Source organism: Mesoplodon mirus (genome assembly GCF_964341445.2).
Source record: "Mesoplodon mirus genome assembly, chromosome: 8".
In the NCBI taxonomy this organism is placed as follows: Eukaryota; Metazoa; Chordata; class Mammalia; order Artiodactyla; family Ziphiidae; genus Mesoplodon; species Mesoplodon mirus.
Window position 1 is genome coordinate 7,405,657 of NC_138984.1, and position 26,271 is coordinate 7,431,927.

Genomic DNA, 26,271 nt, shown 5'->3' on the forward strand with positions numbered 1-26,271 from the left:
TACATGGGAGGGAAGGGTCATTGGCCCTCATCAGAGTTTCAAGGGGTCCAGGCAGCAAGAGAAATTAAGCTGCAGATTTTACCTGCAGCTGAAAGAATCCTCAGTGATGGGAAGGGGGAGAGTAGCTGACAGGCAGCCTCAGTACTCAGAATGCCCCGGAGTGAAAGCCAGACCTCTAATCACCACTTCTAACTCTACTTCGGGGACTTGGTGTGAAACAGTAGGCTAGGCTGGATGTGGCCCCCACAGAAAGCACCCTTCTCTCCCCTCCAATTCACAGAAGACGAGAAGCACATTGATGTGATGGCAAAGTCCATTTGCACTGTTTATTTAAAAAGAACAGCCGTAAGGTAAAAATGCAGATGTTTTCTTTTTTGTAGAGACAGCAGGTAAAAAAGAGAAGAAATAAATATGATGTTAGAAATTCTTTTATAAAATACAAAAAAATCCCCTGATATTTGTGAGCAATCCCAAGAACTCATAACATATAAAAAATTATGCTGAAGAACAGCTTCACCTCAGCACCTTAGAGCAGAGGTTGGAAACCAGCTAGATGGTGAGGATGGTCGTGACTTTTGGGATTTGGAAAGGCTCTGGGTTTGTCACTTGGGAATGTCAGGGGTCTACTGTAATATAATTTGCATAAAGTCAGAGTTAACAGGAATTCTTCTACTCATTAATATTACTTATAATCATTCTTTCATTCTTACAGTTAAGTAGCACAGTATTTAAGGGTAGGAAAAAAAGGCTGAAGTGGGAAGAGGAATGAAAAGGATAGATATAGGGGGGATGTTAAGAGGACAATGTTAAGAGGAGAAAGGGGATGGGAAGGAACAGAACCTTCTATCCTTTCACTATGTTGTGTCATCTCAGCAGCATGCCGTGCCCGCTGTTGGAGAGGGGATAGGGAGTGGTCCAGCCTGGCCTGCCTTAAACCTCACCATCATCAGAGGACAGAAGATGCAAAAGCACCTGGCAGGATCAGGCTAAGAATGAGAACAGGGAAGTTGGATGAGAAACAAAGGAGAGAGGGGCATGACGGGAAGAGGCACAGAAAAAGGATTACTCAAGAAAATGGGCAGCATTAACATCGTAGGCCTCCAGGGACTATCTCCTCTGAGGACCACCAAAGAAAGAAGTATCTGTACAAATTAATACAGCAGACCACTCTGATGTGGAGTGGGAAAGAGACAAGGAAAAAGTAAAGGTTGCTAAGTAGAGGCACATTCCGGCTACAGAGGAGCGCAGAGGAAGGCGAACAGGAGAGGGACTTGTGGGGGACAGCTGGAACCCCTGGGAGGGGCTCCCAAATGGGGATGAGAGCCGCCCCCTGCCACCCCTATGAGGTTAAGGAGTTTGCGCTGCGTGGTGGTTGTGAAGGCTTGTTGGGGCAAAGGGTCAGCAGGGGCGAGGATGCCCGGCCAGCTCTCCCCGGGTCATCTGTGAGGCACAGCTGTGGCCAGAGGTCAAGGTCAGCTCAACTATGTACTGAAAGCGGCCTTGAGTTCCCGGAAGGCTGCCTGGCGGAGCCTCCTCTTCTCTTCCGCCTGCTTCCGCTCATCTTGCTCTGCTTTTAGCTCCGCTTCAAACTTACTGGCAGAGTTCAAGGCTTGGACCTGCAGAGAAACAGCGAGGACAGACCAACAGAGTGAGAGAGGAAAGAGAAACCTGCAGAGGGAGCAGCCCATCAGACAGAATTCGCTTGTCTCCAGCCACGTGACCTGGGATCCTGGTCCGACCCCCGCCCAATACTCCCTTCCCTTGGTCTTCCAGTGTTTGTTTTCTAACAGCGAGGACACCGTCACTTTATTTGCTGCTGTGTTACACATGCCCCTTCCTATCTGCTGGGGTTGGCTTTTCCACCTCAGCTTCTTTTTCAGGATACCTAGGGGTATCCACACCTATTGCCCACTTCTACTTTCCACCTTTAATTTCATAAGGATATTCTTTAGTTCTAGGGGAAAACAAAAACCAAATGAGCTTCCTGCAGGCATTTCGAATAGGATTGCATCAATCTGCCTGTGGCAGAGGGATATCTTTATAATGTACAGTTTTCCCTGAATGACTCAGTTTTCATTCAGTACTGGTTGTTTTGGGGGTTTTTTAATGTTACCGACTAAAATTTTCAGCTTTCTCTGAATCAATCCTTCCAAATACTGAATGTTTTTTGTTGGCATTGTGAATGGGATATGAATCCATCTTCAATAATACAGTATCAGATAAATCCATCTTATCCTCTATTCTAGGACTGATTCTTCTTTTTTTCCTCTCTGTGTGTCTCATCAATTTTGTAGAATTTGCAAACATGTTGGGCATGTACATTATTTTTAATAAAGACTGCTAAACTGCTCTCCAAACAGCTGCTCCAGTTTGCACCCCACCATCACGGAATGCAAGCGCTCATTTCCCAACCTTACCAACGCTTATCATTAACCTTTTTCCTGTTTGCCAATATGACAGGCAAAAAAATTGGCACCTTCTATTATTTCCTCTTTGGTGAATTACCCATTTGTATGCTTTGCCCATTTTTCTATTCAGTTGGTTTTTTCTTTTCCTTTAATTTGCAATTCTTTACATAATTTAGGTTTAGCCCCCTATTATATACTTTTCTTCAGTTACTTTTCTCTAGTCTTTTGTTTGTCTTTTAACTTCAAGGTATCTCGGGTCATACAAATATTTAAATTTTGATGTCATCAAAAATTTCAACAGAGACTGCTCTTTCTTGACTCTGGCAAGAAGTCCAGGTTGGAATTTACTATCTACCCAGCCTCCCCGAGCATCCATAGAACCCTACAACCAGGGTTCACACTCCCATTCTCTAGTGTGTTGGCCTCGCCCTAGTTTACTTTCTAACCCGAAAAGGATGCCTGACCGGTCTTTGCAACACACCTGTCACAGTACCTCCAACTCCCAGGACCTGCACTTCTTTTTTTTAGGACCTGAACTTCTGCCTGACACACTTCACCTCTCTTCTCCCAGTCTGCCAGGTGCTGCCCTTGGACCAAGGACTTTGTTCCTGCTTGCAGGAACGTGTTTTGCTTAGAAGTTTCACAAGGACGGTGTCTGGACCCTCTGGGAGGTGAGGATTTCCAGTTTGGGCTGGGCCTTCAGTAAAGCTCAGCCCTCCTCCTCCCATCTCTTTCCCCATAGCGGTCATCCGAACAGCCGCAGCCTTTAAGGATCCTGCCACTCTCAGCAGCCCACCTCCTCCCTCATTTAGAAAACACAGAGGAATGCAGTCCGTCCACTCTGGACTCCTCACCCACCCATTTTATCCTTCCCCCTTTCCCTATGCTTCTGGAAGTGAGACCCTGGGCGCTTCATTGAACATCTCTAGGCTCAGAGGTGTACTGGCTGGTACCTGCTTGCAAGCCAGTTGTTTGATTTTCAGGAATTTTATGAGCTGGTTGTTAAATATAGCCATTGTTAGGGATTTCCCCGGTGGTCCAGTGGTTAAGGCTTTGGCTTCCAATGCAGGGGGTGCAGGTTTGATCCCTGGTTGGGGAGCTAAGATCCACATGCCTCACAGCCAAAACACCAAAACATAACAAACAGAAGCAATATTGTAACAAATTCAGTAAAGACTTTAAAAATCATCCACATGAAAAAAATCTTAAGGGACTTCCCTGGTGGCACAGTGGTTAAGAATCCGCCTGCCAATGCAGGGGGGGCATGGGTTTGATCCCTGGTCAGGGAAGATCCCACATGCTGCGAAGCAACTGAGCCTGTGCACCACAATTACTGAGCCTGCGCTCTGGAGCCCGTGAGCCACAACTACTGAGCCTGTGTGCCACAACTACTGAAGCCCGCGTGCCTAGAGCCCATGCTCCACAACAAGAGAAGCCACCGCAGTGAGAACCCCGCGCACCGCAACCAAGAGTAGCCCCGGCTCACCGCAACGAGAGAAAGCCCGCGCACAGCAATGAAAGACCCAACACAATCCAAAAAAGTTTATAACAAAAAAATCTTTAAAAAATATAGCTGTTGTTAAAAATTAGATTTATATACTTTCACAATTAAATAAATTATATTACAAACAAAAGTAATACATACTTAAAAGTCATCACTTCCTGATTATTTTACTACATTTTACTATTATTTGTGTTCTTGAGGTTACCTACGTCTGTTATACCTCTAAGGTGGAAATCCTATATGATTACATGCTACCGTGAATCTTCCCAACTCCGCGTTCAACAGCATCCTGTTGGTAGCTTGAAAGCAACCCCAGTGGGAGTATTTACATCTTGGAACAACTATGCTACAAACAAGGGTTTGATTATTGTTTCATTGACTACCTAGACAATCTTTTCTTAAGAAAGTGATGGAAAAATATTTAAAATGTTTTTAAGTTTTAAGTTTAAACTTAAACATGTGTAGTGTTTGTAGCCTTTACATTGTGAATAGCTCCAAGATGGAGAGAATGTTCTTCCAATATTTGGAAACTATTATCAAATTCAGCGAAGATGTTGTTCACGTCATTGATGAATGAATGAAGTTCTGATATATGTCCTTTCACTTTTTTCTTAGAAATTAATTTTAAACAAAATACCAACCAACATTCATGTTGGAATTACATTTTTTTTTTTTTTTGGCTGCACCACACAGCATGTGGGATGTGTTAGTTCCCCAACCAGGGATCGAGACTCTTGTCCCTGCATTGGAAGCACAGAGTCTTAACCACTGGACCACCAGGGAAGTCCCCAGAACTACATTCTTTTGTCAGTTGCAATCATAGGCTGCCGACAGATGCAAGAATCCAGCAAAGGGGGATTCCTGCTCTGTCCAGGGGTTAGGATTCCTCCACACTTCCACTGCAGGGGGCACAGGTTAGATCCCTTATCAGGGAATTAGCCCCCGCTCACCGCAACTAGAGAGAGCAGCGCACAGCAACGAAGAACCAAAGCAGCCAAAAATAAATAAAATAAATAAATTTATTTTTAAAAAAAGAATCAATAGGCTATATGGAATCTACAATTAAAATAGTATATATTTTATTATTTGCAAATTGTGTGCTACATATCTTTTATATCTGCAAAATATATTTATAATAAACTTAGGCATATATATATATACAGTTTGTCCAGATAGCCATTTGCTTAACATTTATCAACAAACCACTGTCTAAGTTTCAATTTCCTCATCTGCAAAGTGGGTCAGTAACACCTACCTCCAGAGTGATTGTGTGGGCATTAGATAACACATGAATCTGAAGCGCTCAGCAGAGGGTCTGGCCAATCGTCAGCTCTCACATATTTGTCAGTCACCCCACCTGCCCGTTCCTGGCCAGGTCAGAGGAGGCTTGGGGGCCCTTGCAATTACTTTACTTGGACTCCTCCTTCTCCACATTAAAAGTCTACCTCATCTCTTGATTCTGTGATCTCCAAGTCCTTGTCCCATCAATCACCCCTTCCTTTTTTTATCTTCATGTTTTCTTCTGCCTGGATCACTTCCCTGTGACATAAAAACACACCAACATCTATATTCCCTAGGCTTTAAAAAGAAACCCAAAAACTCCGAAGTTCTTTCCTGATCCTAAGCTACCATCCACACTTTGTCCAGGTCCCCTCTGCCAACCTTCTAGACAGAAAAGCAGCCCTCAGGACTCCTTCCCCCCAGTTCCCACCCACCTCTTGCCCTGTTACAATCTGCCCTCCACAGTGAACCTCGTCTCTCAAAAATCTCCACTGACCCATTTGCTGGACCCAAGACCTCTGCTCTGGCCTTATCTGATTCAACCTCTTCTTGAAATTGCTCCTGGCCTCCAAAATAGCATTTTCTCCAGGGTTTCCTTGTATCTCTGGTTACTTCCTTTCCCACAGTCCAGTCACCATTACGTTCTGCCCTTGGTCAATTCCCTCTAGTTCTCGGGTTTCAGCTTGTATCTCGTGAAGATAGATAGCTCCTGTGGTCTGTGTGGCTGAGTGTCCATGAAACATCCATTTCCTCCTTCTTTCTTTCTATGAGATGCTCCCCTGGCACATGGCCCAAGGGTCTAGGGGAGACTGACCTCACCCCTGGGCTCGAGGAGCGAATCCAATCAGGGTAGATGCTCCAGCCCTTGCCAGCGGTTGGTTCAGGAGTGGACAAGTGTGGAAGAGATTATTCCATGACCCTCAGTATCTAGTATGCTCATCTTCCTTAGTAGCAGAATTACAACTGGGCACATGGATCCCCAGGAAAAAAAAAAAGGCATTTTGTAGCCTCCCATTTAGCTGGGTGCGGCCAGGTTCTGTCCAATAGAACCTGAGCAGAAACTATTAGCAAACAAAAGGCACAAGGTCTTTCTTTTTTACTGCGTCTGCAGACAATCAATAAATATATGCCAAGTAGTGAGAAACACTAGAAAGAAAAATACCTAAACTAAAGAGGCTTGGGTAGCAGGGGCGCTAAAATAAACCCAACAGTGTACCCTTCCGATGAAGGGGCCTGAAGTCACCTCGGACTTAACAGTAAAACCCAGCTTACCACTTTTCCTCCATAAACCATTCACATTCACGGGCATGGGTCCTGTCTTGATTCTTTTAAACATCAACCCCTGGCCACACAACTCCAATAACCTCGTGACATTACACTTTCCACCTCCAATCAAGTGGTCGTAAATACTGAGAGTTCTAGGGAGTTGGGGATTCATCCTTATCTCCTCCCCAGCCCCTTTGTCATGCTGTTCATCGGACCTGCAATTCTTCTCCAGCCATCTACGGAGGCTTCCCTGAGTCCAGCCTCCCCCGGGGCAAGTCTGTCCCCATAGTGCCCACGGCTGATCCCATCAAGGCCCTGCTCTCCAAGCCTGGCTATGCACTGCATCCACCTGCAGAGCCCAGGTAGAGTTAGGTGAGGTCTGGGAAGCTGGTTGGCAGATAATTCTGGTGATCAGCAGTCTGCGGAAGGCCTGACCCTCAGGGGAGCCCAGAGCCTCCTGTCCAACTGCGTCCAGTATGGACAGAGGCCAGCCTCCAGACACTCCCCCCGCCCCCCCGCCATGCCTTGGAGCCTTTGCTCTTGCTGTTTCCACAGCAGGAACGCCTTCCCTTCCCTGATTACAAGGTGAATCCCCATTCATCTCTGAACATCTGTAGCAAATGTCAGCTCCTTTATGGCCTCCTCCCAAACTTGGGCAATAATTCCTTCCATTCGTCATTCATGCAAACATTTCCTGAGGGCCATTATTAGTCAGGCACTGTAATTACAAACAGAACACACCTGCCTTTGAATCTGTGGGTGAGGAGGCAGACGTATAAACACAAAAAATTGTATTGTTATTCTTTTCATCTTTTCTCCTTGTTGTAAAAATAATGCACACACATTATAAAACCTTACAAAATTATAGAAAATAAGTTCCTCTGACATCACTATTACTAATACTTTAGTATATAATTATCCAGGTTGTACTTAACTATTTAATGAAATTGGGTTTCAGACATACTGTTTTGCCTAATTCATTCGGGAAATCTGTCCACACATAAATGCAGCTGCGTCTCATTCTTTGAGAGCTGCAGGGTGTACAAATGTGTGGGTGTACCACAGTGGACTCAATTCCCTGGTACTGGAAGTTTGGGCTATTTCCAATTTTCCTCTGTTATAACAATACTGTATGAAAATCCTTGTCTATGCATCTATGTGCATTTTCATGAGTATCTCTGAAAGATAAAATCCTTAAGGCAGATTTCCAGAGGTGAAGGATATGAAATGTTAACAGCTGGCCCCAAACTGCTCTCCAAAAAGTTGGGTCAATTTATACTCTTACCAAGAGCGTCCAAGAATGCCTTGAACAGATAAACTATAATACTGCTTCCATTCATCATAGAGGCACCCAGAAGAGCATGGACAGTCTCAGCCCTGAGAGTCAGGAAAAGCAGCCAAGAAAAGGCAGCTCTTTAAGGTGGGTTTGATAGAATGAGTAGAGTTCTCGTGGAAGAGGCATTTGGGTGGGACATTCCAGGCAGAGGAAACAGCAGGTGTTGAGGCCCAGTTGTGAAAAGACGTGGCAGTACTTGAAGAACTGTGCATAGGGGTGAAGAAGGCTGGAGCTGGGATCAGAGCCAGATTATAAAAGGTTGGGAATGCCCAGATAAGACATTCCCAGAGACTCCATACAGACTTGAGCACTCGGCATATCGCGCTACAGCAGTGTGCTGAAAACAGGGTCCTGTTAACTTTGGGTTTCAATCCCAGGCCCCTGCCCAAGGCATCACGGGAGATCTGCAAGTGGTGATTCAGTCAATGAATAGAGAGGACTCATCCCACCATCCCTCCTCTCTACGCATCATTATCAATGCGAGTCTCTCCAGAGCTTGATTTGGTGCCTGGCATTTCTGGAACTGAGTTGAACCAATGTTACGTCGTGAAGGAAGGGCCAAACCACTTTCAAGATTGGACATACGATGCTGGCGTTGAAGGTGCAGTGAGTGGACCGCCTGTCCCTGAAACTGCCAGGTGACAGCGGTAGGGGATTCAGGCAAAAGGAGGCCACCACGATTCACAGTTTACATACTGGCAGAAAGATGACGGACTCTTGTCTCCAAGGCAATGTCACAGAGAAGTGAAGAGAGAGTGCTGCTTAGGGGCCTGAGCAGGCTGGGCTGTATCACCAAGGACACTTTGTCTCCGGGCAAACTCCTGGAATAAGCCGAAACTCCACAAGAGGCTGGCTGTCTCCTGCCTGGAGGGGAAGGGCGTCCCAACAGCTCATATCACATACAGAGTGCTCTCGGTGAGCCAGGAGCTTGCTAAACACTTCAGACACATGAATGCATTTAATCCTCATGGCAATCCCATTATCAACCCTGTTATACAGATGAGGAAACTGAGGCACAGACAGGTGACAGGTAAGTAGAGGAGGCAGAATCTGAACCCAGGTAGCCTTATCCACTGCACTCCACTGCTGTGGAGGGGGATTGTGCCCTGCGGAGAGGAAAATGACAGCACCCAGCAGGGGTAAAATCTCCATAAACGTTCAACGACTGTATGAACTCGTGAATCAATGGAAGCACCCAGAAGGGCTCCAAGACCAGGCACTGGAGATTCCTTCCCAGCTCCCAGCCATTGTCAATGATGCAAATACGTTTTCTGATTCAGGGCAAGCCACCAAGGCACCCTCCTTGGGCCCCATTATTCACTTGTTTACACACAGGTGTCTAAGATGCAAACATGCAGGTAGCTGTTCAAGTAACTCAACTGTGGTTTGGGGTAAGGAGGAATTCTTTAGGAAAGTCTGGATTCAGAGTCAATCTGGCAGCATTGCACCAGCAAACCTGTTTGAATCTGAAACCAGGATCAAATGCATTTGCCGTCTGGCAGGTTTCCTGTTTTGCTTTTAATTTTCAGGTGGCACACAAACGCACTCTCATTTCCCTACAAGCTCACATGATTAAGCGCTTGCTGTTTCACTTGTCCTGAGGGAGTTAATGAGCTGGTCGCGGGCTGGGAGCTCCTGCTGGGCAGGGTGCACAGAGGGAGGGATTGCCCCGCACAGGAAGGAGGCACCTACCTTGGCTTCAAAGAAGTCCTTGGCACCTTTGACGCCCTCCAGGGCAACATTGATCTCAGAAAGCTTCGCCAGCGCCATCAGCCCACTGTCCTCCTGTAGTTCCCCCGCTGCGGCCTTGTGGAATATGAGCAGGAACTACAGGGGAAGGTTGGTTAGGGTCAAAGTCAGCATCACTGAGAGATTCGCAACAGTCCCCTCTGGCCTGAGCTAGGGTCATTATAGCCCAGCCTATTAAAAGGGGTGTATATGTGTCCGTGTGACAAATTATTTTGTCAAAGCTGAAAACGTGGGGAATTCCCTGATGGTCCAGAGGTTAAGACTCTGCCCTTCCACTGCGGGGGCCGTGGGTTCGATCCCTGTTCGGGGAGCTAAGATCCCACATGACCCGTGCCAAAAATTAAAAAAAAGAAAGAAAGAAAGACAGAAACCAAAGCTGTCTATTTTTTCCACAAGGATGTAGGGGAATGGGCACCCTTATATCGAGTTAATGGGAATGTAACTTGAATCAAAATTTTTGGAGGGTGCTTTGGAAATATTTACAAAAGATAAAATGTTTTCACCCTACCAATCATTAATTCCACTGCTGGGAATCTATCCTTTAGAACCATTTACACAATGGTTTAAGAAGCATTGTCTGTAAAAGCAAAAAATTGGCAACATCCTAGTTAACAGCCATGAAAGAAAAAATCCAGTAGACCTGTATGTACTATTTTTTAAAACTAAATAATTCAATATTTCTGACAGTTTTGAACCATTCCTATTTTCCATTTGTGTCCCATTTTGGGCATTAGACTATTTACCTTTTTTGGTGTTTTCTAAGAGATCTTTATGGAACCTTGTTCCAAATACTTTATGTTTCAAATACATTAGTTCTGCCACTTCCCTTTCAATTTTGTTTACAGCAAAACTTTTTCAAAAATTATCGATCTTTTCTTTTCTCTCACCAATGTTATGCTTAGAAAATCCTTCCTTGCCACCAAGGTTACAGAAACAATTGCCTGTGTTTTTGTCTACTGCCTTTATGACTTTTTTAAAAGCGTAAATATTTAATCTCAAATTTATTCTGATTTGTCATGTGAAGTTGATCATTAACCTTATTTTCTTCCAAATGGTTAGCTAGTAATCCCCACATCATTTATTGAATAATCCACCCCCTTCCTCCAGATTCAAAATGTGACCTGAATGAATTTGTCTTTAAAGCCAACTTGTACTAAGACCTCTGCAAAATAAATTTTTAAATAAATAAATAGGCCAACCTGAAAGAGCTGTCCCTGCCCCTCTCCACTCCCACCTGCACGTCCTTCCATCACCCCCAAGGAAGTTTTATGGCTTTTTACTTCTCTTCTTTTTCTTTTTTTTTTTGGTTTAATTTATTTATTTTTTGTTTTATTTTATTTTTGGCTGCGTTGGGTCTTCATTGTTGTGCGTGGCCTTTCTCTAGCTGCAGGGAGCGGGGGCTACTTTTTGTTGCGGTGCGCGGGCTTCTCATGGCGGTGGTTTCTCTTGTTGCAGAGCATGGGCTCTAGGCACGCAGTCTCAGTAGTTGTGACCCGCGGGCTCTAGAGCGCAGGCTCAGTAGTTGTGGCGCACGGGCTTAGTTGCTCCGCGGCATGTGGACGAGGGCTCAAACCCGTGTCACCTGCATTGGCAGGCGGATTCTTAACCACTGCGCCACCAGGGAAGCCCGGTTTGCTGTTTTTTCTAAACCTACTTTGCTAATGAATGGGGCGGAGTGAGGCTCTAAGTGTTATGCAGATTGTGAAACTGAGTTTTTGGATGGTTAAGTGACTTTTCCAAGGTCACAAAGCCATAGAATGGCCAAGCCAAGGCTTCAGCTGCACCCCCTGGGTCACTCCCAAGTGCATATAGGGTGAATATGCCACCCCTGCTCTTAACCAGGTCCTGAAACCAGGTGTGTGATCTCAGTTGGAATACTGTGGGTTTTGGCCAGGTTCGAGTCTTAGCCAAAACCCAGACTGGGACTTTAACCCACGTGGCCGAGTGGTCTCAGGACTTAATGAACCTCAGGTTCTTGATGTCTCATCGCAGAAAGAATTCAGTGAGAGACAAAGTGATAGGTAAGAAGTTTTATTTATTTAGAGAGATTTATTTAGAGAGAAACACACTCCACAGACAGAGTACGGGCCGTCTCAAAAGGCGAGAGCAGCGTTTACTTCTCTCCTTTAAAAAATTTTTGTGAATTTGTCTATCAGACATCTTCTATCCAACTTCCATAATTTACTTTTCCATCTAGAAAGAATAGAAATTGATGTATTCCAATTCATCCCAGAAAGAGGCTCCTCCAGGTTTTCAAGTGCCTAAAGTATGTGTGAAATTTCAGTTTTCAGGAGTTTTTTTCATGACCATCTCCTCTAAAGATTGTCTTCCCCAAGAGGAAGGAACATCAGCTAAAGCAGAGTGAGAGGTAAGACAGCTTCAGTGCACTTTTTCCAAATTCCAACTTGTGTCTTTTACTGCCAACGCTCCTAATCCCTAGGGGGAAGCGTGTTTCATTAAGTGAAAGTCTCGGCTTCCACCACCAGCACCCCAAAATGCCTTGCCGGCAAGCCTTTCTTTGTAATTCTTGCTTCAGGGGTCCTAACTCCACTGTGGACATCGCCAAATACAAAGCAAGCGGTGAAGCAAGATGTTCCAGGACTTTCAGCTTCATGGAGGCCACCATGGTCAGCTTGACTCTACAGAAACGCCACGTTCACCCACCTGCAGCTTCAAACTCTCTCACTAGAGGCCGGCAGAGACTCAGTTTGCTGCAGACTATCCGAGCCAGAACACTGGCTCCAAAGAAGCCTTGGAAATCAAGCCTAATGAAGGAGGTGAGGCCCCCCAAGAATAGGATGGGGGCCAAGGGGGCAGGGGGACGGCTGTGGTTGGGCTCTCATGGAAGAGACTGAAGCAGCCAAGACTTCAGCGCTGCAAACGTGAGCCTCGGGCAGAGAGCAGTAGTAAAATACCCATCCACCCCTCAGTACCCGGCCCATCGTTAAAGCACTTAGTTACAGAAGCCACCCCCCTCCCCAGTGCTCCATACGGTAAACACAAAACAGAGAGCCCCTCCATACCAGGGAGGCAGCTTAGGAAAGATGGAGCACTGCCCCCAGCCTAGAAGCAATCCAAGTGACCTGACGGGGAGGGGGTGTCTCTTCATCTCTGAAACTCATTTTTCTCACATCTGCAGCAGAGATGGCAATGTTGGTGTTTACAGAAGGACTCAAAGTATTCCTCAAGGGTCCCGGCCACGTGTGCTCACTCTCACTCTGCCAGCTCAGCGGATGACCACCAGCAGCTCTGTCCTAACTTAGGGGTCCCCCCAGCCCCAGCCAGTTAAAGAAGAAAAAAGAAAAAAAATCCAGCTCAACCTGAAAATGTTCAGCCTTCCCTAAAGCATGCCAGACTTTCCCATTTAATGTATTACAATCACCAACCCCTGAATGACAATTTCTCCAACTGCCCAGCCTTGTTTGTCTTCCTATTTATAGTCCACAAAGACTGGTATGTTATAGAGAATTGGAAAGTGTCCTAGCTGTGACTCTGAGCAAAGAGGGGGGAGGGAAGGAGAAGCAGAAAACAAAGAAACAGAGAGAACTAACAAAGCTAAAAAGCAGTTTCAGACACAAGCTGTCAAATGTTTCTGATAAATTTAAGGAAATTTTTTTGATTGAATTTTTTAAAAGATTTTTTTGATGTGGACCAAATTTAGTCTTTATTGAATCTGTTACAATATTGCTTCTGTTTTATATTTTGGATTTTTTTAGCCACATGGCATGTGGGATCTTAGCTCCCCGACCAGGTATCAAAACGGCACCCCTTGCACTGGAAGGCGAAGTCTTAACCACTGGACCGCCAGGGAAGTCCCAAATTTAAGGAAATTTTAAACTTCATGGCTCTGATTGATGATGCAAACACTTCCCCACATTAGTTAGAGCTCTTAGATGGCAAGTGACAGAAACACACTTGTTGGCTTAAGTAAAAAGGAGGTATTCATTATACAAAAACCCAAGGGTAAAATACAGTGACCTGGAAGAGGACCGGAACAGGGAGAGGCAATGTTCTCAGGATTGGAGGCAACATTCCCTCTTGAGCTCTTGTGTCTGGACCATGTGGGAGAAAATGGCTGCCCCACATTGAGTTATTCTTATGGGAAGGGTCACCTGCACAGCCAACATGTAGTACTTCAGCCCCAGTTTCAAATTCCCAGATAGGGAGTCCAACTGACCTAGTCTAGCCAGAGGTCCATCCATGGTCCAATCAACCATGAACAGGCAGGGGTGCAACCCAGTACAGCCAGGGCTGCCAGGGACCCACCCCAGAGAGGGTAAGGTGGGAGGAGAAAACAGGACCTACAGTTCCCAGTACTAACATGTAATCTAGTAAACCCCTTATCCAGCCTTTGTACAAAACTACCACACATCTGGTCTTGGAGCAATTCTCTTTGAGACAGGTGTAATGGAATTAGTAAGGACTACAAGAAAAAGAGGGGAGGATATTAAGGCCTCGCTGTCTGCCTCCAAAGGAGAATGAGGTGCTGAGTGTCTGGAATAGGATTCTAGATCCCTACAGTTATGGACATAGAACTGCTAACTCTGGTCCATCCTTCTGACTTCTTCTACATGTCTGTACACGTACATAAGCCATAAATGCAAACAATTATATTTTATTTTTTAAATTAATTTATTTTAATGATTACTTCTTTTAAAAAATATTTATTTATTTATTTTGGCTGCGTTGGGTCTTCGTTGCTGTGTGCAGCCTTTCTCTAGTTGCGGAGAGCGGAGGCTACTCTTTGTTACGGTGCGTGGGCTTCTCACTGTGGTGGCTTCTCTTGTTGCAGAGCCACGGACTCTAGGCACCTGGGCTTCAGTAGTTGTGGCTCGTGGGCTCTAGGGCGCAGGCTCAGTAGTTGTGGTGCACGGGCTTAGTTGCTCCGCGGCATGTGGGATCTTCTCGGACCAGGGCTCGAACCCGTGTCCCCTGCACCGACAGGTGGATTCTTAACCACCGCGCCACCAGGGAAGCCCTAAACAATTATATTTTATATACAGTTTGGAAATCTGCTTTTGTCCCTGCTTTTTACATTGTCAACATGTGTTCTATGGTCATCAAATACTGTGCTATTGAATACATCATCATTTTTAATGGTTCCATATATGCCATCTTCTAAAATGCCCCTCGTGTGCATATATATTTTCATAATTGGAAGAGAAATGGTTTAAAAGAAAGATCGATTTCCTTGTATGTTGGGGGAAAGTAGCTTTTATTTAGATGTAACTCACTTCAGTTGAGTTAATCCAAAGAAGAAGAAAGGGAATACAAACTCACCAAGCACCTACTAAGTGCCAGGTCATGAGGACACCTGTGATGATGGTGGAGCTGTTGACTATGGTGCCTCGTGGCACATGACCTGGATCTAGCCAATCACAGTACCCTGGATGCAATGACTGGTCCAGGAGGTGGGCATGTATCGCTATTAGGGCCAATCAGAAGACTTCCCCTGAGACTGGTAGGGACTCTATGATAAAGAAGGCCTCTATCCCCTGGGACAATGTAGCCTGGAGCTGACAGCAGCCATCTTGTCATATGCCAGGGACAACACCCTATTTGGAAAGAAAAGATGAGGTGGACACAGAAAAAAGCACATTCAAGATACGGCAAGAGGAAGACCCTGGATTACTTGTGACTAAAGCACTTCCACTTCTTCATCTCCCAGGTATGTAAGCCAATAGTTGTTTGTTCTTTTCTTGTTTAACTTAGCTAGCATTCTCTTTCCCTCACTTGCAATCAAGAGTTCTAACTGATGGATGCATAGAAAGAGAACTTGGTTCTCGAAACAGTCCTGAGCAAAAGCTATTAACAGCCCTATTTTAAGGACAGAAAAACTGAAGCTGAAAAGTAAAATAACTTGCTCCAGTTATGCAGCTCTTTGTGGAAGACGGAGGTTGGGCTGTAAGCCTCTTTTCATTACACAAACACAGCATCGGCCCACTAGTGGCTTACAGCATGTGCAGAAACCAGCAGAGTGAAATACTAAGAGCAGGAGGTTAGACTGTGGAGTATTAATGGCAAATGCATCTATACGTCCAAATCCTGTACCTCTGGGTACAACTCCTAGAGCTGGGGCCACAGTGGGGCTCTGAACTGACAAAAGACTGAATGTGAATGTCACTGAAGGCCTGTAGGCAGGTTGAGGACCCACAACAAAACCCTTTGGAGATGTCCAAGCCTCTGATGTCCACTGTCTGGGCGAAATGGCCAAGCCAGCAGCTAACCAAAAGCTAACTGAGCATCTTGGATGCAGAGAGGGGCACATTTGGGTGGCTCCTGGGTAAAACAGTCGGAGGGATTTTGTCTTAGCTCAGTTGCTGACTTGCACAGACTTTCTAAGCACCCTCAATTTCTGTTCTCCAGAGGCCACAACTTTGCCGTGGAAGTTCTTTCCCCAACCTTGCTTCCAAAGCTTCGCCAAGGCATGATCCTTTACCTTCTATACTCCAGGGGTACCCAGATTGGAAAGAGCCAATGCCCAGCACGATGTATGAATGATACAAAGGAACCAAATGAGAGGCGAGGGAGACAGAGAGGCAGCTGGGAAGTTGAATGTGGTGAATGATGCGGGGGAGGCTGTAACCCAGGCCCAGCCCTGAGCTGGGACCTGATTTCAGGCAAGTGCTGACCCTTTTGGTCTTCTAGCTCCTTAGCCTTGAAATGAGAAGTCTGGTACCAGATTATCCTGAGGGCTACGCCCAACACAGGTTTTCGTGATCCATCTCCATATGTGCCAGTTCAGGAAAGGAAGAGATGGGAGATTCTGGAGTTGATCTGTGGGCAGTGAGAGGCAAGGCCAGCTGGGGAAGTGACTCATGGCTGCTAGGTCAGCTGCAGAGACCCCCAGGAAGAGCATCCAAAGGCCCTATCTAGCCTGGAAAGATGACCAATATTAGGCTAAAGTTCTTACTCTCAGAAACCAGGATGCCTGCACTCCACTCTTTCTGGAATAACCAAGGTTAAACACCAGGAGACAAGAACAGTCCTCTCTTCTCTCAACTCCTGAGGGCCCCCAAAGAGACATGACTGAAAATGAGACCACAGCAGCTGGGCTAATGTCCAAGCCTTTAGCCTGGATGGTGTCGCTAAAGTTATTCTAATAACAGGTCACTGACATATCTAAAAACCTTTCCGCAAGACTCAAACACACAAAACATGGAATTCCCTTCCTTGTGGAGCTGCATCCTTGCCATGGAAGAAACCCAATGGCCTTGAGATTTATTCCCCAAAATAAAAATGGCTGAGGTTTTCATCCATTGGGGGATCAGGTGACTTCATGTGCTCTTCTAGGAAGATATTTGTACGAACACAATTTCAGGGTTTCAAAGACCAAAAAAACCCATCCTTGGACCTGTTTGGAGGGGAAGGTCCATGGGCACAGAGTTAGACCCTTTGTATAATTTCTTTTTTCTTTCTTTCTTTCTTTCTTTTTTTTTTTTTTTTTACTATTTTTAAATGCTTGTTATAAAATTAACAGTTTAAGTATATTTTTTAAGTATAAAATTATAAAACCACCACCACTTTGCACCCACAAACATCCACAATGAATATTTTGGTGAACATCCCTCCAGATTTCTCAGTACTTATCATTTTACCCAAATGAGGTTATTCTACCCACACTGACTTTCAATCTGCTAGCTGAGCATTTTTTCATGCCAGCACTGTGGTTCACTAGATCCTTAAATTTATTTTAAAAAGCAGAACTGTAGGTTAAATATCCAAGCAGCGCTCAAGAGAGGCCAAAGCCATTTGCACTCCAGGGGATGGTAAATCTGCAAGTCCTCTCAGGGCCACCCCCCTCCTCCAGGGGCTCAGGGCCAGCAGGACGCAGGTACCTCACGGAAGCTGAGTTTGCCATCAAAGTCCTCGTCCACCTCCTTGATCATGCTCTTCAGGCCCAGGTGGGTCTGGGGGGCCCCCAGCTTCTCCATCATCAGCTTCAGCTCCATCAGGTCAATGAAGCCATCCCTTCCAGCATCATACCTGTAGGTCAAAGGCAGGGCACTGGTGAGGGATGGCCATGGCCAGGACCAAAGGACACTTGTTAATCTACCAAATGTGCAATGGTTTTGGCCTTATTTACTGAAAAATAACTCAAAAGACTCCTGCCTTGCAGTGCCCACCCGGGTCACTGCATTGGAAGCGTCCCCCTCTCTCTCCTCCAACACCTCTGGGGCTCTGCGGGATATGATTCAAAGTGGGTCTTGTACTGCAGGAGTGTTTTCATGTCTTTCAACTCCTTAATTAGGCCATAAGTTTCTTGAGGATGAAAAACATGCTCGTCTACCTTGATTTTTCCCAGTTTGGGTCAACGAACATCAACTGAACCTCCTGATGCTGGACTATAGAATAGCTGCTGCAGGGCGCCCCACGCACCCACTCTATTATGTGGAGCAACTGACAGCTCTGGAAGCCTCCCCTTGGCCACCGGCCCCTGGGTCTCTGCCGCCCCCAGTTCCACCAACCCCTCCTCTTGTCCTCTGGTCTCCTGTCTCTGGAAACTGCTTCCCGCCCTGGTGCTGGGCTGTGAGTCAGGCCTGGCCCCAGCACTGCGGTTTCATGCTTTGCCCTCCAGCTCACAATTTAGTCTCCAGGTCTGAACGGTCACACCTGTGTGTCACAGATGAGCGGGGTGGTGGCTCTGCCCTCCTGGCCAAGTTTCGACACAGGGCCAGCACCTTTGCTGGCTGTCCCCCCACCCCCAGCCACCTGCAGGAAACGACCCCAGCCTCCCCATGGCAGGGGTCCTGGCCCTGCCCTCTACTCCCGAGTGCCTGGTCAGCCCCGTGGAGCCCTCCTCAGCCTTCTGTCCTGGTCACTCCACCACCCCCGCCCTTCTCTATACACTTGGGCTATTATGGAGCTTCCTCACAGACTCGCTGGCTCTTCTCCCGTCAAGTCCATCCCATTTTCTGCTCCCCAGAGATCACTTGTTGCTCAGGTATGAACATCATGCTTTAAGAAACAAATCCATTCATAATAGCCCAAAGGCAGAAACAACCCCGAGTGTCCACTGACAGATGAACAGATAAACAAAATGAGATATATCCATACAGTGGGATATTATATATTTACACAATAGAATATTATTCACCATTTAAAAAATGAAATTCTAGTACATGCTACAACACGGATGAACAGTGTCAACTTTATGCTAAGGTTGAAATAAGCCAGACGCGAAAGGACAACCGCTGCATAATTCCACTTATGTGAGGTATCTAGAATTCATAGAGACAGAAGGTAGTTACCAGGGACCAGGGGAAGCGGGGGGTGGAGGGGGTTATTATTTCACGGGTTTGAGTTTCAGTTTGGGATGAGGACAAGGTCCTGGAGATGGGCGGTGGCGAGGGTTACACAAGAATGTGAACGTACACTGTTCTCAACACTGACACGGTTAAGATGGTAAACGTAAAAATCAAATACAGGAACAAACAAACAAAACAGGCTTCCTCACTGTCTATCACCCCCCAGCCCCAGCTCCACAAAAGAAACCACCATTGTTAGGAACCACCGTACCAGCCGCCAAGAAATGTAGCCTGTGGGCAGCCAGAAATCTAACCCTGTGGGCTGGTGGTATTTTGAGGCCCCATGTGGTCATGCTGGAGATGAGGCCCAGTACTCCCCAGTGTGCCCTGCTCCAGCCACAGTGGCCGACTCATGCCATTCCTCCCACCCAGAATGCACCTCCACCCACCCTCCTCGGTGGCCTTTTCTGTCCCCTGGAGCTGGGGAGCTGCCCCTTCCTCCTCTGACCGCTGGCAGCACCAGTCTGCCCTCTGTGCCTCAGCAGACGCCTCCTCCTTCAAGCAGGTCTGCGCTCCCGCTGGGCTCCCACTCCCTCCCTGCCTGGAAGGATCACGCTGCTGCGAGACGCTAAAGGACACAGACAACACCCCTGGAATCCTGTGGGTGAGCTCTGAGGACCCTGAAGGACAAGACGGGAGTTCCAGTGTGGTTTCCAGGAAGCGGGCAGAGTGTATGAATCACAGATGGACCAGTCCAGGATCTGGTATTATCAAGGGATGGCACTTAAAAGAGGAAGCAATGGTTGCCAGGGGTCCCCTAAAAGTGATTCGAGGATTGGCCTCATTCACTTGGTTTTTAACTTCTTTTTACAGATTTTTTTGGGGTTTTTTTTTTTTGACCGCGCCACACAGCATGCAGGATCTTAGTTCCCCGACCAGGGATCGAACCCGTGACCCCTGCAGTGGAAGTGTGGAGTCTTAACCCCTGGACCCCCAGACAAGACCCCACTTCTTTTTAAAATAACAGCTTTATTGAGATATAATTCACATACCATAAAATTCACTCTTTTAAACTTGTACAACTCAGTGATTTTTAGCATATTCGCAAGGTTGTGCAGCCATCGTCACTATCTAACTCCTCAACATTTTCATCACCCCAAAAAGAAAGCCATGCCCCGTAGCAGTTGTTCCTCATACCCCTCTCCCCAGCCCCTAGCAACTACTAGTTTGCTTTCTGTCTCTATGGTTTTGCCTATTCTGGACACTTCATATAAATGGCATCATACGATAAGCGACCTTCTGTGTCTGGCTTCTTTCACTTAGCATAATGTTTTCAAAGTTCACCCAGCTTGTAGCACATGTCAATCAGTACTTTATTCTTTTTATTCATTGCTGAATAATATTCTATTGTATAAATAGACCATATTTTGTTTATCCATTCACCTGCTGATAGATGTTTGTGTTGTTTCCACTTATGGCTGTGATGAATAAGGCTGCTGTGAATACTCACATACAAGTTTTTGTGTGGACATTTGTTTTCATTCCCCTTGGGTATATAACCAAGAGTAGAATTGCTAGGTCATATGCTCATTTGCTTTTGAAACAGGGTTGCCAAGCTGGTCCAACAGAAAAGTGCGGTGACTGATCTATTATCTCTACCAGAGTCAGCAAGCCCCCTCTATTAGGCTTCTAGGGGAACGACAGACAGTAGTAGAGGCCCATACGATTCAGCGGCTTGCCTGTTAGGTGTAGGGCCACCTAGGAAGAGCACTGACTATCAAATTTGCTGGTGACACAAAGCTGGGACAGAATCTAGGCCCAAAGGATCTCAGCAAGCTGGTGATGGCCGGAACTGGGCTCTGTGTGTGGACATGACAGAGACGGGTATTAGCCAAGCACAAGGAAGACCTTTCTGGCAAAAACAGCTAACACAAGACCTGAGGCGAGAAGAGCTCTTACAAACAGGCCGGAAGGATGGTCTCTGTTACAGGGAGTCCTAGTCAAAGTAAACAGGCTTCTTTAGTGTGGAACTTTCCAGAGCCTTCCATATGGTCACGTGTCCGAAACTTACCAGAGGGAAACAGCACCCAGACTCATCCAACCACACAATCCTCTGTGTTCAGGGATTTTCCACTGGAGGAGGCACGTCTAAGCAATCGAGTGTTCCAAGGAAAACACTTTGGGAAGCGCTCCTCAGGCAATTCTACCTTAGGAAGGCAGCCCGATAAACAGCCCCTATGTTCCCCTCCAGGCCGAGATTGTGAATGAATGTCCTCTGCCTGCTGCTCAGCGCACAGCGCATGTTCCTGCGAAGTTTGCAGAGGAGACTGAAGCCACGAAGGCGGATGCATTCAAGATGTGGATCTTTCCGAGCAAAGGCAGAGGTTTGGGGTCTGAACGCAGAGAAGAAAGGAAGGAAAGCGAAGGGAGGACGAGAGCAGCTGAAAAGCTCAGGGGTAAAGAGAGGGAAGGGGGCCCCAGGAATAGGAGATGAATTGGGGCAAGATAAGAAAAGGTCAGGGAACAAGGCAGGAATTTGTCCTCACCCAGCAGGGGCAGGAACACAGCTAGCTCAGCCTCCCCAGCACAAACGCAGTCAAGATGGGGTCATGGCAGAGAGGGGCTCGGAGATCTTATCCCTGGCATTTCTCTGGGGTTCTAACTGAGAAGAGTCAAGAAGGGTTGGAAAACTTCTTTTAGGCCCTCAAGCCAGAAACATTCTCCAGGCCTAAGAAAGAGGACAAATATGTGAGAAAGGGCCTTTGCAAAGTCTGGGTGACAGGTTAAAGGAATTCCAATTTCTTTCAACAGGCAGGAAATTTTGGTTTGACCACTTTGGTGAGTATGTGCCTGGGAGCAAAAGCACACCACCTTAGTGGTCAAATCCCAGACAGAAGAAAGGGCCAGGGGACTTCCATGGTGGCACAGTGGTTAAGAATCCGCCTGCTGATGCAGGGACGTGGGTTCGAGCCCTGGTCCGGGAAGATCCCACGTGTCGCGGAGCAGCTAAGCCCGTGTGCCACAGCTGCTGAGTCTGCACTCTAGAGCCCGCGAGCCACAACTACTGAGCCCGTGCGACACAACTGCTCAGGCCCGTGCACCTAGAGCCCGTGCTCCGCAACAGGAGAGGCCACCGCAATGAAAAGCCTGCGCACGGCAAGGAAGAGTAGCCCCTGCTCGCCGCAACTAGAGAAAGCCCGCGCGCAGCAGCGAAGACCCAACACAGCCAATAAATAAATAAATAAATAAATAAATAAATATATTTTAAAAATTTTAAAAAGAGTAGCCTCCGCTCTCCACAACTAGAGAAAGCCCGCTCACAGCAACGAAGACCCAACGCAGCCAAAAATAAATAAATAAATGTTAAAAAGAAAAAAAAGAAAGAAAGGGCCAGGCGTCCTGCCGGGAGCACCAGTTTGGCACAGGAATAAAGCCAGTGTGTGGACTGACAGGGGATGTCTCCAAGGCAAGAAGGGCAGGAAAGAAATGGGTCACGAGTCAGCCACTGCCTCAACTCCCAGGGACTCAGCAAGGACTGCATCCCTTTGTTCCTGCCCGAAGCACCAGCCAAGCCCATAGTTAAGTCCTGGGAGGACCATAAATTGACCACATTAGTGGTGTCCTCGCCCCTCCCCATGGAACTGGGATTTGTAATCCAGAAGTGCATCTTTCCCTCTTTAAAGTGACCATCTCTGAGGGTTTGTCCACAGCCACTTCCTTCAGGGCCTGCATATGCAAGACAGGCAGGAGAAACCTCCCAGGTCCCCCTCATCAACTTACTGTTTCATCTGCTCCTCTGAAAGCATCTGACTACCATATGCGTTCCGCGCACACAGTGGGATTCAAAGCCCCTAATAACTACAACTAGCCTGCTTTGCAGTTCACAACACATTGTCTCATACACTAACCCTTTCATCTTTTTTTTTTTTTTTTTTCTGTACGTGGGCCTCTCACTGTTGTGGCCTCTCCTGTTGTGGAGCACAGGCTCCAGATGCGCAGGCCCAGCAGCCATGGCTCGCGGGCCCAGCCACTCCACGGCACGTGGGATCTTCCCGGACCGGGTCACAAACCCGCGTCCAATGCATCAGCAGGCAGACTCTCAACCACTGCGCCACCAGGGAAGCCCAACCCTTTATCTTTATGACAGTCCTATGAAGAATTCATAACAGCCGGCTGCGTTTACTGTTTATTGAGTGCTTACTAAGTGCCAGGCACTGTGCTAAATCACCTGATTTAATTCAGCAGTGCTGTGAGGTGGTAATGAGTCACCCCATTTGACAGGTCGTGAAAGCTGAGGGGTGCAGTGAAGCCAACTGCTGTGGATCAGAACTAACCTGGGGCTTTCAAGCGGGTGCCTGGCTTCACGTTGGAACAGGGAAGGCAGGAATGACCAAGAACTAAGCTTATACTATGTGCCCCTTAACTCAGTGGGGAGCCAGGGGATGGATAGAGTGCAGACACAATGTCCCAACAAACAGAACACTAGTTAACTGTGCGATTCACACATTTTACAATTTATATCTGATGACTTTGGCAGAAATAATAGGAGTCATGTTGCTGAGTCCTGTACGTGTGTAGATTCTGATTCTGGTCTCGGAGTGCGGTATCGCCAGCTGCCCACATACGCAAAATTATTCATTTTTGCCCGAGAGAATACCGATGTCTCACAAACATTTGAAGAAACAGTCTCACCAACACAGCCCTTCAAATAGATCTGATCTGCTTTAACCCTCCAACATGCCTTTAAGGAACGTCACACTGTCAGGCTGACGAAGAAACCAACCCACCTAGGTCAACCAACCGAAGGTCACTAGGCCCAGTAACGTTAGCCCCGGTTATCCCCACTTGATGCCCAAGCCCACAGCCTGACCGCAGGGCTGGGCAACACAGCCACCAGACGAAGGTTTGGGGGAAGGAAGACTTGATAGCAGGTCAGTCCTTACAGGATGCCAACGTGGCCCCTCCAGTGACGGTTGACAGAGACAAGCCAGCCAAAGCTGAGGCAGAGAGGTGTCCTGGGGAAGCAAGGTATTAAATGGATAAAGGCCCTTCTGAAAGCTGTAGGACAACTTCAGCAACGCATTCCACCGTGGGTGCACTTGAAGGAAGCTGGAGGTAAGGACTCCTAGCAGAGGCCCCCAAGGTTGGACCGGAGGCAAAGCACTCACCCTCAACCTGCTCAGAGCTCCTCTCCTCAAGTAACTGCAGTGTGAGGACCCCCTGAGACAAGGCCATCTTGTGATGGTGACCTTACACCAAACTTCTGGGCCCGTGGGAGAGATGAATGCAGTCGGATTTGTTTTCCTCATTCTGGAAACCTCCTTTGCTTCCAGTCCCTCCACGAAAATTCCATCACATTCCTTGCAGTTTGGAATCCAGCCCCATGGAAAGGGAGCAGCACCTAGAAGAACCTGCCCAGGTCAGGCCCACCTGCACTGCTCAGCTGGCAGAGCCACCCACTAGGGTGGGACCAGGCCCCAGGGGAGTAGGGGAGGGAGCCCTAGGCTCATCTGGGGCTCTCCTTCTCCCTGCAAAGCTGGCCTAAGCTGCATCGCTCTCCCCCTGTTTCAAACCATAAAAATATCTCCTCTCCCCGCATCCCAGTACTTTCTATCTTTCAAATGCTTTCAGGCTCACTGGGGCTCCCTTAAGCCCCTGGCTCCTCCCCCTACCAACATCTTAGCTCCCTGTACCAGTTTTTTTTCTATAATTTAAATTTTAACCAAGATTTTTCTTATTAAAGGCAATCCAGGATATTAAAGAATCAAAAAACAAGAAACCTCACTCATAACTCCAAGACCCTGCATCCTTGTTTGTTTCCTAGGGCTTCCTTCTAACCCTCCTCTGGACTGGTGAGCTTTTCCCATGTTTTTGCTTTAAAATGTCCTCATTCCCTTCATCTTCCTAATCTCCAGGATCTGTTAGATTCCAGTTCCATCAGCACCGCACATGCAGGCCTGGGTGCAAAGCCAGACCTGCCATTCATTTGGGAGTGATGGGCTGCCGAGCCCACTGCAGGCTGACTATAACTGAGCTGTCTGTGCCTTGAAGAGCTGTAAAGGGGCCAACAGGAGATAACACGCCAGCACTGGTCCCCGGCACCCAGCAAGCAAGCAATGGGAGAGAGCTATATTTAAAAGTAGGACTTGTCTGCAGCCGTGAAGAGGAAGCAGACAACTTCCAGGGCTGCTGCTCTGAAGAGCTGCCCACACCCACTGGCCTCAAACAGCCTCTACCATCTTTAGCATTCTGGGGGAAACCCAAATCCACAGGCTGCTGTGGCCCCTTCGGCTGAATTTCCAGGAAGCCCTTGATGAGTGACTCTCATCGCCCCGCCTGTCCTGTATGAGAGCATCACATCTGTCTTCCAAGGGCTCACTTGAAAAGGCTTCCCAACTCAACTGATTGGGGTCGTCACTGGTCAGGGGAATGGGGTGGATTGAGGCAGGATGGGCTGAGATCCCTGAACCCTGGGCCCACCCCCCTGAGTGCCTATGAAGCTGGGAAAGCCCCTGGCCTGGCCAGAGGGGCCCAGGTGACCCCTAATCCTCACCCCACCAAAGGCCTGCCAGTAAGGAGACAGGAGCAAGGGCTCAGGGGCTGGTTTCCAATGTCCGCCCAGTGCTGGTCCATGAATGGCTTGCTCTCTCAGCTCCACTGTGCAGAGCCCCTGGGTTTTCTTGGTTTTCACCTCCCCAGAATAATCCTGCTATCAAGGAAGAAAGAAGCAGGCCAGCCTTTGTCTGCCTGAAACTCAGCCATCAGAAACTCCCCAGGGATCCCCAGGGGGTAGGGGGGTTCTCAGGAGGATTGCCCCAGAAAATGCCTTACTCTTAGTGTTGGGGGGAACCGCCTCCACCTCAGAGACCCAGAACATGGGAACACTCCGGCTTTTCTCCAGAAAGGCCTTGTATGGGAAACATGCACTGCCTTTTCAGACGGGCAGGCTCCGGCAGCCACTCAAAGTGTGGTCCCCGGACCAGCAGCATCACGGTCACCCACGATTATTCCAAGTGCAGAATTTCAGGTCCCTTCCCTGACCTGCTGAATCAGAACCTGCATTTTCACAAGATTCCCCGTGTTGCTCAGGCTCTTTCAAGTAGGAGAAGGGCACTGTGCCAGACCATCCCCAGAGCAGGCCCTTCCTGGGGCTTTCCTGCTTCTCCCATGGGTGTCCCTACCTGTGCCTATCCAGATGAGCCTCAGGGTCCCCCGAGTCCACAGGACTGTTGTTCCTCCGTGCTTCGCTGCCTGCCCCTCCTCTGAGGTCCTGGTTTCCGGTCTTTTGTGTGGGTTCCCCTTAGCTGTCAAATTATCTGCCCTTTCTTTCCTCCCTCTCTCCCCCCCTCTCTCCCTCCCTCTCTCCCTCCCTCTCTCCCTCCCTTTCTCCCTCCCTCCCCTCCTTCCTCCTCCCTCCCTTCCTTCCTTCTGATTTGCTGCAGACTGAGAAACCACATCTCCAAGTGTGTTACAACTGCA

General features: G+C 47.5%; 1 protein-coding gene across 1 annotated transcript in view; it reads right to left on the reverse strand.

Annotated features, from left to right (window-relative positions):
* Nucleotides 1-301: 301 nt before the first annotated feature.
* EFHD1 (EF-hand domain family member D1) overlaps nucleotides 302-26,271 on the reverse strand; it is a 39,674-nt gene continuing 13,704 nt past the window's right edge. Inside the window, exons 2-4 of the mRNA XM_082631008.1 lie at nucleotides 17,383-17,530; nucleotides 9,488-9,622; nucleotides 302-1,616 (exon numbers count right to left, since the gene is read on the reverse strand). Of these exons, the coding sequence (XP_082487134.1) occupies nucleotides 1,482-1,616; nucleotides 9,488-9,622; nucleotides 17,383-17,530 (418 nt within the window). The 3' untranslated portion in view covers nucleotides 302-1,481. The remainder of the gene's footprint in view (nucleotides 1,617-9,487; nucleotides 9,623-17,382; nucleotides 17,531-26,271) is intronic.